The sequence below is a fragment of the Mus musculus genome, chromosome 7 (assembly GCF_000001635.26).
Source record: "Mus musculus strain C57BL/6J chromosome 7, GRCm38.p6 C57BL/6J".
NCBI classification, from domain to species: Eukaryota; Metazoa; Chordata; class Mammalia; order Rodentia; family Muridae; genus Mus; species Mus musculus.
In genome coordinates this window covers 18,556,475-18,569,619 of record NC_000073.6, presented here as the reverse complement: position 1 = coordinate 18,569,619, position 13,145 = coordinate 18,556,475, and the positions used below count along the sequence as shown (strand labels likewise).

General features: G+C 47.0%; 1 protein-coding gene across 1 annotated transcript; it reads left to right on the top strand.

The window, feature by feature from the left end:
- Positions 1-2,314: 2,314 nt before the first annotated feature.
- Positions 2,315-13,106, top strand: Psg27 (pregnancy-specific glycoprotein 27). Its single transcript, NM_001037168.1, has 5 exons — positions 2,315-2,557; positions 4,290-4,646; positions 7,523-7,882; positions 8,921-9,280; positions 12,485-13,106. Exons 1-5 carry the CDS (start codon positions 2,494-2,496, stop codon positions 12,766-12,768), a joined length of 1,425 nt encoding a protein of 474 aa, NP_001032245.1. The 5' UTR covers positions 2,315-2,493; the 3' UTR covers positions 12,769-13,106.
- Positions 13,107-13,145: the final 39 nt, after the last annotated feature.

Genomic DNA, 13,145 nt, shown 5'->3' with positions numbered 1-13,145 from the left:
TGGACAGGAAATGCATGCTCTGCTCTCCTGAACTGCTTCTGTCCACAGTGTTTTTATCACAGTGAGAGAAAGAGACCTAGAGCAGTGTACAGGGAAGAGCAGTTAGCACTTCCATTTGAATCACTGTTCTGTTCCCTGTCCTCAGTAGGGGTCCCTCAGTATCCAGTTGCCTGGAGAAGGAGGAATTGAGACACCAGACATGGGCCAGTGAGTATAGGTGCACCCCCCTTTCCATTACTGTCTTCTTGCTTGAGTCTGAAGAGAAATGAACTATGACATCTCTCCATGTCATTTTGTGAGCTCAGGGCTCCTCCCAAGGGGTCTCATCCTATGGATGCACACTTCATCCAACTTTAGTCCATGACTTGCCAGGGAAAACCTGAAAGTCTGTCTAGTCTCACCCTACACTAGATGGAAAAAGGAATTCTGCAGAGCACAGTGAGCAGAATGAGGGTCCTTGCATCCTACCTGTGGAGAAAGGATCAGGGCAGATCATATTTGTGGTGTTGAAGCCACCTGCTGTATCCCTAGGCATGAGACTGCAGTTTTCCCAGAGAACTACAGGGAGCAATATCATGTTGCTCACTCAACACTAGGACCATTGTTTCCTTGAGCTAGGAGACCTTGCCTAGAAGACTGCTTTCCATTCCTGTCCCCACTAACCTTGATCTCCCTCCCTAGACCTTGCTCTGTTTCTTTTGTCTGAGAAGACCCCTCTCTCTAGGGAAAGTGAAAGTCTCCTCCCTCCTGTCATCTCCCATAGTATAAGACAGGATTGCTGGTGGGGAATCACCCAGACAAAGGGCAGAGCTGACCCAGGACGACCAGTGAGAACTGTGCTCAGCCAACACACAGCACAGCCAACCCATAATGCTGCAGGGTCACTGCTCATCTCCTTCTTTGACTCAGACTGGAGTGCACAGCTGTACAGGTGCCAGGCCATCAGCTAACTGTTCTGATGGCTTATGAGACCTCACAGGAAGGTCAGAGTCTCCAGGAGAGGGATAGAGTACTTAGTTACCCTTGATGATTCATGTCCTCAGAGAGTAACTCTAAAGATTCTACTCCTTGGAACAAATGGTAGCAGACCCTGCTGATCTGGACAGCCATCCTGCCTCAGTGTCAGACCCTTGTTCATATTTAAGGCTACGTTGTAGACACTGTAACATTTTCCCCTTATTGTGCTGTTGCTGGGAAACTGAGACACAGGGAACACAGTGGCCACATGAGCATCACACAGTCTACAGGTGACAGATGTGAAGCACAAGTTCTCTGTCTCTAGCCACGTATGCATTGTTCCCACCCTGGAACTTTCTCAGGTGTCTATGAATCATGGAGAAGCTGATGTTAATCTTGGTCATCAGCTGCTTAAGGGGACATCTTGTCCAAGAACTGAAAACAAATGAACAGTTAGAATCGACTCCAGAACTTTGTCATGAGTCTCTCAAGTATTTCTGAAGAAATCCACCACTCCACAGCCCATCTACTAGACAGGAAGTTGTGTCTTCTTGTGTGGGGCTCTCACTCAACACTCAGACAATTGTTTCCCTGAGTTATGACTTTGCCTAGGAGACTGTTTTCCATTCCTGTCCCTACTAACTTGGATCTCCCTCCTTAGATCCTGGTCTTTTTCTTGTGTCCCCGGACACCCCTTTCTCCTGGCATCCTATAATTCCTCTCCCTTCTTGCATCTCCCAAGGGGAAGACAGGACTTTTGCTGCAGGATCATCCAGACAAAGGGTATTGGTGACCCAGGAAGACCAGAGAGCAGTTTGGCTCAGCAAACACAGTTAAACCAACCCATAATGCTGGAAGGTTGCCTGCAAACTGTCCATAGGATAGAAGCCAACAGTCCTTTCCAGGACACACAGGTCACATCTTTCCCAACACCAAGAAGATGAATTCCTCACACAGCTGCTCCCTGGCCTCTGTCTTGTGTTAGGAACTTGACTGGTTTCATTAGTGATAAAGGGTTTATCTTCATTCCCAGTCATCACACAACTGGTCCCTTCCAAACTTCACTGGCACCTGTGTCACCTTCCTGCTGGGAAATCCCACCTTCCCAGAGTACTGAAGACACAGGGCTGACTGGGAGCTCATCTGGGTCTATGTGTCTCAGGGACACATAGGAAAGATAGAGGTTCCCTCTTTGATGCTGACAGACTCATGTCCAGGAGTCAGCAGATATCAGCGCCTGGATGAATCATTGTTCTCTGAGGGCATGTCGATACTTATCATCTGTGTTGCTCAAGGTTTTGTTGGAGAAGAAACATAAAGAGAGAAAATGTGAGGAAGATTTGGGGCAGCACTGAGAGTGGAAGTGACTGAGCAGTGTCGTGGTCACAGACCCCACCACACACAGCCCATAGGATTCTGGGAAGTGCTCCTGCCTGAGAGAAAACTCAGCTCAGAAGGAGGAAGGACAGCAGAAGCCAGGTGCCTTGCAGGAGCTGAAGGTCTCCTCAGAGAAAGGCCAGTACAGTGAGAAGAGATATGGAGGCATCCTCTGAGCTTCTCAGCAATGGGTGTACCCCCTGGCAAAGGGTTCTGCTCACAGGTATGTGTTCCAGCTATCTGATTGTGTGTGGGAAGGGAAACTCCGAAAACAAAAATATTCTGTATAGGAGATGTCTAGAGAAAACTTGGGTATCTATTTGTAGTTGAGGTGAGGAAAGTGTAGTGAGGGACAGAGGCTCAGCAGCAGGAAGGTCTGAGCAGACAGGAGCTGATGAGGGGAGAGAAAATCCTCAGATGCCCCTATTCAAATCAGTCACATTGGCTAGCATTGGAATCCCAATGGAACCCACCTTGACAGAGTGAATATCCAAATAGGAGTCAAACTTTGATGGTCCAGCTAGATGGCTCAGTCTGTGGTGACAGGCCATTCTATCCCTATCTGCAAGGATAATTAGTGGTTAGTGGAGACCCAGGGCAAGGGAGTGAGAGAGTGGGAAGGAAAGAAACAATAAGAATGAGCACAAGTCAATCTTACTGCTCAAGCTCTGAAAACTTTATTCAGTAGTGGCAACATAAGCATAAACAAGAGGAGGGTCCAAGGGAGGGGGGAAGAGCCTGGAGGCTCTCTGAAGGTCAGGTGGCCATCTTCAGCTCCTGGAACCAACAACACAGTGTCCTCTCTACCCACAAACATTCTTACTGTTATGACCACATATGTTCTCTCAGGATTGTTTATGTAAGCTAGAAAATATCCACAAGGCCATGGCTGAGGCCATGGTTCCCAGCACCATTCTGAATTCATTACTCTGCTCTCACAGGGTAGATGGAGATACAGGCTCCTTCAGGCTCTGCTCTGCACTCCACACAGCTGTGTGTCATGCACCCACAATGTGCACACTGAGACACAAGCCTTCAGAAACCCACACATACAATACATAATTATTAAATCACACTTTAACGTAATGATTGTCATTTGCTCCAAACCTAGGAACTGCGTAGATGAATCCATGCAGATATCCTCCCTTTCTCCTTTACTTCTTTCCTTTTTCCTTTCTTTTCTTCTTTCTTTCTTTCTTTCTTTCTTTCTTTCTTTCTTTCTTTCTTTCTTTCTTTCTTTCTTTCTTTCTTTCTTTCTTTCTTTCTTTCCTTTCTTCCTTCCTTCCTTCCTTCCTTCCTTCCTTCCTTCCTTCCTTCTTTCTTTCCTACTTCCTTCCTTCTTTCCTTCCTTTCTCCCCTCCTTCTTTCCTTCCTTCTACCTGCCTTCTTTCCTTCCTTCTTTCTTTCCTTCCTTTGTTCGTTCGTTCATTCATTCATTCGTTCGTTCCTTCCTTCCTGTTTCCTTTGTTTTTTCCCTTCTTTTTCACTCCCATTATTTTCTGAGTTCTTTTCAGCTACTGAGCATTCCAAAAAGATAATTTTAATGGCTGTCTTCACAAAGCCTTTTCTAGTGAACCAGAAATCAGAGTATTCAGAGGAGAGAGTCAATGGTTTAATAGAGCTGCAAATAGAATAGAAAACAATTCAGAAAATGAGGATTATGTGCAGGGGTGGAGGAGGAGGAGGAGGAGGAGGAAGAGGAGGAGGAGGAGGAAAAGGAGGAGGAGGACATTAGAGAGTTCATTCTCTTCACAACAGACACTCTTTATATGAAGAGTGATATGGGGACACCTGAGTAGAGGATTCCACAGAGCAGAAACGACACCCTCTGAGGCTCTGAGGGCATGGAGGTAATGCTGCTCATCTCCATTCATGTCACACCCCTACCCATAGGTATAAGGCGAGGGATGCTCACGCCTGCTCATGATTGGTGGCTTATTTCTCTTCCCTTCTAGCCTCCCTCTTTACCTGCTGGCTCCTCTCCACTACTGCCCGAGTCACCATCCATTCACCGCTCCAAGTGGTTGAAGGAGAAAATGTTCTTCTACGAGTTGACAATCTGCCCGAGAATCTTCTAGCCTTTTCCTGGTATAGAGGCCTGAAAAATTGGCAGCTTGCAATTGCACTACATTTACTGGACTATAACACAAGTATGACAGGGCCTGATCACAGTGATAGAGAGATATTGTACAGCAATGGATCCCTATGGATCCAAAATGTCACCAAGGAGGACACAGGATATTATACTCTTCGAACCATAAGCAAACATGGAGAACTGGTATCAAATACATCCACATTTCTTCAGGTGTACTGTAAGTAATTCTTTGTGAACTCTGGGTGCTGGGTTGGGTCCCTCCACTAGGCACATAGAAGTGTCAGGCCTGGCCTGTGTCTCCTTTCCCTCTGCATTGTGTCTCCATGTTGGGGCTTGAGCATTTAGTGCAGGACACACATGGAGGAGAACAAAGTCAATTGTGCAGAATCCTTCATTTGATTTTACATTGGAGAAATCTGGATGCAGGGTGGGCAAGTCAGCCAAGGACATCAGCCTCTGTCTAGACCCTTGGGTTCCTTCATAGGGAAACATCCTTGAAAAAGTCCTTGAGGAAAGAAAGAAGGTCCAGTGGAAGCTATGGGCATCTTACAGAGCTGAGTACAAGAAACCCCTTGCTCCACACCTCTGTTCCAGCCTCACCTCCTGTGGGACCTGAGAATCTTTGTGTTAGGGTTGGATCTTGACTTTCTGTCTGCAGAGAAGAGTGTTGTAGTCAATGTCTTGCTGCATGTGGAACCAACCAGTGTATTGCCATGAGAGCCAGGATTAGTCTGTGTATCCTGGTCACACTAGTGACCCAAAGGGAGACAACAGCAGGGCAGATTCCCAGTCCATTAACTCATTGTCCTGATGGGCTTAAGAGTCTTTCAGAAAGACCAGGGTCCCATGAGGGAGGGAGAGAAGACACAGATCCTACTGACAAATTCTTTTCTTTTGGGGTCAGTACATTCTCTCCTATAAGCAAATGGGACAGGCTGCAATGATGTGGACAGTTCCCCAGACATGAATTGCAGTTCCCATAGTGAAGAGCAGGCATAGCCTGGTGCCACTCAAGGAATACTAATAAACCTATATGCCTGAGTCAGGACCTCACCTTGTATCTTTTCTTTTATCTTTTGCCTGTATATCTGGAGGTCCCTGTCATAGTCTCCTCAGACCGTTTTGTTGCTTTCTGTACCTGCTACCCTGCTAGGGGTTCATGTTCACGTTCCAGACATGTATTTTCTCTGGGAATGAAAAGGTGTCCTATGGGAATTATGTAGACAGAGTTTTAAGGCATCTCAGAAAGGCCACTGTGCACAGGGATCACATGAGACACAGCTCAGCCAGCAGAGGAAGTGTGAACACTGTCTTAAAACCCTGTAATTGATGATGGAGCCCATAGCAATCATTCTAGAACCCAGGTCACCTCCTCTCACACACTCGCGCTGTGGGCTCCTGACCCACCTGCTCCTGGGCCTTTCTCCTCCTTCACCATCCTGCCTGGTGCCTGCAGTGAGAATGATCTGTCCCCGTCCTCACTCATCCTGCAGCTGGCCCCTTTGGATCCCTCATAGATATCTCTGTCACCTTCCTCCTGAAATCAAATCCCGTCTTTCCAGAGCACTGAGAACACAGGGCAGACTGTGTGCCCAGCTGGGATTCTGTGTTGCACAGAGAGTGCAGTGGCTCCCTCTTTGTTGCTGACTGACCCAGGATGAGAACACAACTGAGGGCCACCCCTGGGAGAGCTGCTGTTGTCTCAGTGCTCAGAGATGCTCAGAAGGTTGTTTGTCACTGTGTACTCTGGAGGGCTTAAACAGAAAGAGCCAAGAGGAGAGGGTTGGTGATTCAGAGAATTTACAGGGTAGAGAACACAGAGCCACCCACCCACAGCCCAATATGCTTCTGTCTGGGAGGAGCCTGAGGCTATATGAGGAACGGGCAATTTGGGCTGTACCAGATATGATACAGATAGAGGCCATATCAGGCCAGAATCCAGGAAAGTCCCCAGTTACTGTCTGCCAAGATTATACTCCCTGTCAGGCCCTCCTGATCATGGATGAGGAGCCCACACTTTACAAAGTGTGAGGAGAGAGGACTCAGCTATCCTTTGGAGTCTCCTCAGGAACTCAATGACCTGAGAGGAGTCTCAGGGTTTGTAGGAGAGAAGCCACAGTGGGACAGAGGTTCAGCAGCAGCAGGAGGCTCTTGGTGAAGAAGTACGGGCTGGGGGAGAGTGTTCTCCCCCACAGTTAATCAGCATGAGCACAGGGTTCTGAAGTCTGCTGCTCTCAGCTGTGAAGTCCCAATAAAATTCCACCTGGTGTTGATCAGTGACATGGCTCAGTGGATATCTGCATTTACTTCTTTGTCTGACAACCTTTGAAGCAGTGAATACAATTTGTCTTCTCACCTCCACCTAGGGAAGGTGTCCTGCTACCACCGCCACCCACTGAGAAACACACATACAGAGAGGCATGATCTCATGGGCGAGTGTTCACCTGTGCATGCATTCCCCCCCCCCCAGAATGTAACAAAAAAACAAAACAAAAACAAAACCAAAGGTAATGGACTTATTGAATACTGTACCGCAAACATATGAATGTGACCATTATCTTGCATGGTCCTGTGACATCATTCATTCATTCATTCATTCATTCCCCACAGATATTTGATGTGTTTTTAGGCAGCCTTTCTTTAAAAAAAGAAGACCACTACTGGGTCTCACAATTCTCTAGCCCTAGTGGACAGGAAGACAGACAAGTAAAGAAAGCTAGAAGGTGATCAGGTGTCAGAGTGAACCATTAAAGGAACAGAAATACAACAATAGAGTCAGAGAGTGAAGACAGAATGCTGGGGAAGGGGTCAGGAGGCAGTACTCCAACACCATCTACACTGAGTGTGAGCAGGGATCTCAGGGGAATGAAGCAGGACTGTGTAGACACCCAAGGAGAGAGCACCATACAGAGGAAATGACAAGTGAGGGACACGGAACACATGGAGGTAATGTGGTGACTGCCACCAAGTAGGGAAGGGAGACCCTCACTCACACACCTCAGCTGAGCTATGGACACAGCTGATCAGGACACAGGGTGCCATCTCAGTCAAATATGAAAGTCCTAATATCGATGGATCTCTCTTCCCTTCTAGCCTCTCATTTCACCTGTGGGCGCCCTTCCTTCCCTGCCAAGCTCACTATTGAATCAGTGCCGCCCAGAGTTGCTGAAGGAGGAAGTGTTTTTCTCCGTGTTCACAATCTTCCAGAGTATCTTCAATTATTTTTTTGGTACAAAGGGGTGATTATGACTAACAAGGTTGAGATTGTCAGACACAGAACACTCAAGAATTTAAGCGATCCAGGCCCTGCCCACAGCGGTAGAGAGACAGTGTTCAGCAATGGATCCCTGCTGCTCCAGAATGTCACCTGGAAAGACACTGGATTCTACACCCTACAAACTCTGAATCGATATCGGAAAATGGAACTAGCACACATTTACCTTCAGGTTGACAGTAAGTGATTCTCTGTGATCATTCAGTGCTGGTTGGGGCTTCTACCAGGAGCACTGTCACTGCTGGCATGTGACTACCTCCTGTCTGCACTTTTATCCCTATATTGGGGTTTGACTACTCTATGCAGGACACACATGTAGGAGAGAAATGCCCATGGGTCAGACTCTGCTTTCTGACATCCACTTGTATCTCAGAGGACCTAAGATGCCAGACTGCTCTGTCTGTTGAGGCTCTTGCAATGCACACAAGGAAAGTGTGGAGTCCATTCAGAATAGTGCGCACTGGCAAGCTCTGGTCCTGGTTGTCTATCCCAGGCTTGACTAAAAATGTCCTGGGTTCCATTTTTCTAGGACATTACCCTTACTTCTGCTCTGTGCAGAGAGTGAACAATGGTTTTTGGCTATCTTTATCAATCCAGTGTGCTTATTATCACTAAACAGCAGAGTTTCATAAAAAAAAAAACCAACACAAAACAAAACAAAAAACAACAGAAGAAATCAAAGTATCCCAGCATAGTTTTAGACAGAATGGAAGGGTGCTGCTTCCTGCCTGTCTCTTCACACCTTGCTCATCCTTATCTTATAGCAAATGGGATTATGAGTCTAGGGATGTAAATGCTCACAGTGGACTGGTTCCTCCCAGTTAAAAGATTTGCTATAGACCTGCCCAGCAGTCATTCTGGTATTTGTATTTTTAGTTGAGGCTCCCTGTTTCAAATGACTCTGGCTTGTATCAAGTTGACATAAATCATGACAGTATAATTCCTGGGCCTTCTAAGAAGAGCAGCCTGCCCCAAGCCCTTACCCAGCCCTAGTCCTGGGGCCTGCAGGCAGAGCAGGAAGAACATGTATAAGGTGAGGTCAGAGGTTGAGTGCAGGTACAAAGAAATGAGAAAAGTCAGAAAGTGAGCAGGTTGGATAGACGCCCCCACAGACCTGTCTAGGCTGAGTGAAGAATCCATCTGTTTAGAATACATGTCACCATCTTTCCACCAAGCACAATGATCCCATGTGATAATTTTTTTCCTTTTCCTTCCAGCCTCCCTTTCCCCATGCTGTGACACTCTTGACTCTGCCCAACTCAGGATCGATCCAGTGACTCGGCATGCTACTGAAGGGGAAAGTGTTCTTTTCCAGGTCTATAATCTGCCAAAAGATCCACAAGCCTTTTCCTGGTACAAAGGCGTAGATAGCAATCCATACTTCAAAACTGTAGAATATAGCAAAGCAAGGTATTCCATGCTCATTGGCCAATCATACAGCAGAAGAGAGATTGGGTACCTTAATGGATCCCTGCTGCTCCAGGATTTGACTGAGAAAGACTCTGGCTTGTACACACTAATAACAATAGACAGCAATGTGAAAGTTGAAACCTTGCACGTGCAAATCAACGTCCACAGTAAGTGACTCTCTATGGCTTCCTACTGCTGGGTGTGGCTTACCCTATTTCATAATTGTACTCTAAGAAGTGGGCTATGCCTGCTCTCTCCACCACTGCATTGTGTTCTCACATTGGCATTTGGGCACTTACAGCTGGGTACACATGGGGTGGTCCAACAGCATTAGATCAGAACCTGTCACCTGTCTTTTAATAGAGAAGTACCCATCCTGTGCTGGATAAACTCAGCCCAAGAATGTCAGACTCTGCCCTGACCCTTGGGCCTCTTACCATGCCCATATCTCTGATATAGACTCCATGTGTGTTAGATAAGCCTTAGTTGAGGAAGCTGTGGTGTCCCACACAGAGCACCAGGAGGCCTGGAAGCAAATCTCTGTGAGTTTAGATTGCAGGTGACAATGGGAAATGTTTATGTTATTGGTTGGCTTTAGATTCCTGTTAGAGCAGACATGGTACAAGGTTGATATGGCATGTGTCACCATCCAGTGCACTGTCATGAGAGCCACAGTTATGATAGTTCCCCTGGACATCTTTCACAGAGACACATCCAGGAATGCACTGCTGGAGAGGACAATCTGGGCTCCAGGGCATTAACTAGCTGTTTGGATGGCCTTATGAGACTTTGCAGGAAGGCCAGAGTCTCAAAGGTGATGGACAATGGACACAGGTCCTCCTGGCACGTGTTCTTTCTCTGTTGTGTATCTCCTGGAATTCTCTCCTGCAGGTTAACAATTTAAGTGTTGCTAACTGGAGAGCACCAAGAATGAGGGGCAATTCTGTTCCTGCACACTAGATGGTGAAGTAATTTAGCACAGGACTTGAGAGTCTGCCCAGTCTCCTGAGGCTCTTTACATGCTCAGAATGGCAGAAAACTCAGAAAAGTAACTTGGGAAACCATTCACTTGGGGTGTAGCCTGGCTCCATTCCTCACCCTACAGATGTTGTATTCTCATGGGCAGTCTTTCAGACCTACTAAGCACATTACTCTGTCAGAGCATAGTGTGTTAACATGTTCCCAGCTCTCCCTGGTATGTCCCATAGGGAATCACCTAGACAGAGGACATCTGCCTCCCAGGAAGGACATGGGCAGACCCTGGATGAGGCTCAGGTAACACAGGATGCTGAGAGTCCCTCTGAAATTCTTCTTAGGTTTATGGGGTGACTGTCCTCACTCTGGGGTCTAGGTGACCTCTTGCTTCAAAGTCACAAGAAACTCTCCACATAATTGCTCCTGTGTCTCATGACAATGTACCCTGACTGATGACTCTAGTGAGCATGGGTCTGTCCCTTTCCTAGACATCAGTCAGCAGGTCCCTTTTCAGTCCTTACAGACATCTTTGTCACCTTCCTGCAGGTAGTACATTCCACAGCACTGAGAAAGAAGGGCAGCTTAGGATCCTGTGCCGTAAAGGACACATTGGTAGAACACAGCAAGGGCAGTCTTGTGTTGAGCTGTTGCTGCCCAGGGTGCAGAGATGATTATCAGTCTTGTGCTTGCCATCATTCATGATAGCAGTCAGCATCACCCTGGGAAACCCTCCAGCCTGGGTGGAGGCTGAACTCAAAGGGAGGAAGACTGCAGAGCTTGTGGGGCAGTGCTGGAGTAAATGCTGTTCACCTCAGAGGGAGGGCAGTGCAGCTGCTGCAGCCATGATGACCCACTGTGTACTTCTCTGCAATGCTTACAGCCCTTGATATTGTCCTCTGCTCACTGGTGAGGAGGACAGTGCCTGACTGTGTGGGAGGAGGGGAACTCAGAGGCTTGCTGGAATCTCCTAAGGCAGAGGATGAGGAAGGGTCTCTCAAGTGACCACCGACCTCTATCTAGGTGCTATAACCTGTCCATAAGCATACACTCAGCATGGTGTACACCTGCTTCTTCACACAGCTCCAAACATGTCTATTCCATACACCTTTGTGTGATGATTCCAGCTGGAGTTTTAACCAGTGTCAGTAGTTCCAAATATGAGAATTTCATTAGCATCTTGACATTCAAGATCTTTGGATATTTGCCTATCTACCCACAGGTATTCAAGCCTGTTTAGGGACTGGACCTTCTCAAAATATCAAATTAGATTTTTTTTCTAACAAAGCTCTAGGTGTAATGGGATGTAAGACAGATCAGGAAGGCCTGAAGTGAAGTCAGGTATTGACTGGACCAGAATGGTGGTTGAGATGTAAAAACCTGGGGTCTCTATTGGAAGAAAAAAAATTGAGAAAAAGTTTCCCTATAACTCACATCTTCTAAGGGGGAGCAGGCTTGTGGAGACAGTGAGGGTGGAGACACAGGAGGATAAAGTTCCCCACAGAGGAAGGAACATACAGTTAGGCCCACCGAGGGCATTGAGGTCATTTGTTCAATCCCTGTGACTTGAGCAGACACTCCCACCATCCTCCACTGAGTGATGGATCTAAGCTTCTCTGGTCACATGACCCTGTCTTTTCACCAAAAACAAAGATCTCAATATTGATGGATTTGTCTCTTTGCCTTGTTTCTTCCTTTCAGTCTGTAGTCCCATTCCTCACTACTGAATCAGTAAAAGGAGCATCAGGAAGCCAAGGATCCAGACTCCACTCTAGGTGTCCAAAGACAGCTTCTCCTCAGGGTAGCATTGAACTTCCTGTGAGAGCTGACAGGGAACAAGGCTTTGCTGAGTGTCCATGTCCCACAGGGTGTAGGATCAGCTGTTTACCACCATGACAGCTGCATTCATGTGGGTCACCTGTGCACCTCCTTCTCATGAGTCTCAACAGACAGGTACCAGGACAGAAGCCAACTGTTCTGATGGACTTAGGATACTCATATGAAAATAATGTATCCAAGGGTTGGGACAGAAGTGACAGTTCCCCAGGCACCTCCCTACCCTCAGGAATCCAGCCTAGGGTAAGTGGAACAAATGCTGTTGATGCAAGCAGCTTCCCCACCCCAAGGTCAGAACATTGCTCACACCTAATGGTAACTCATAGTCAGTGCAATGATCATGTACAGAGTGTCCTACTTCAGGTAAACTGAGGCACATCAACCTCATTGGCTGAGTCAGGATCATACAGTTTGTAGGTTGCAGATGCAAAGCACAAGATATATCTATAGTCACAGCTCCAATTTCTCCTTCCTAAATGCTTTATTCAATGTGATCTATAGAGGGGCTGTTTGAGATGTCTAAAAGATGAATGTCATTTGGTCCCCCCTCTGTTTCTTTGCAGAGCTTGTGACACAGCCTGTTGTGAGAGTCACAGACAGCACAGTTAGAGTACAGAGCCCAGTGGTCTTCACTTGCTTCTCAGACAACACTGGGGTCTCCATCCGTTGGCTCTTCAACAATCAGAGTCTTCAGCTCACAGAGAGGATGAGCCTGTCTCCATCAAAGTGCCAACTCAGGATACATACTGTGAGGAAGGAGGATGCTGGAGAGTACCAATGTGAGGCCTTCAACCCAGCCAACTCAAAGACCAGTCTTCCAGTCAACCTGGCCGTGATGAATGAGTGACCCCTCATCTCATGCTATATCAGGGTGGGGGCATTTCTATATTGAGATGCCCACATCTACCCACCCCTGCCAGTTACAGATTTCCATTCATTTGTATGGCCAGTTGGCCATCTCTCCCATCCCTCCCCGACCTGATCCTGAACCCCTCCATTTTCTCCCATATCCCCTCTCCTACCCAGTTCCCTCCCTCCATATGCTCCCCCCTTCTTATGGGATTTATGTATACACCCTTGGCTTTCCAACTTGTTTAGCTTCTTTGGGTCAGTGCAGTGTAGTGTGTGAATCTTGTATTTTTTGGCTAATATCTACTTATAAGTGAATACATACCATGCATGCCATTTTGGTACTGGGTTATTTCATTCAGTATGTTATTCTCA

Coding starts and splice junctions, on each gene's coding strand:
- Psg27 (NM_001037168.1), top strand. CDS start 2,494: ATGGAGGCATCCTCTGAGCTTCTCAGCAATGGGTGTACCCCCTGGCAA. Junction 2,558..4,289: donor GCAAAGGGTTCTGCTCACAG/GTATGTGTTCCA, acceptor CTTCCCTTCTAG/CCTCCCTCTTTACCTGCTGG. Junction 4,647..7,522: donor CACATTTCTTCAGGTGTACT/GTAAGTAATTCT, acceptor CTTCCCTTCTAG/CCTCTCATTTCACCTGTGGG.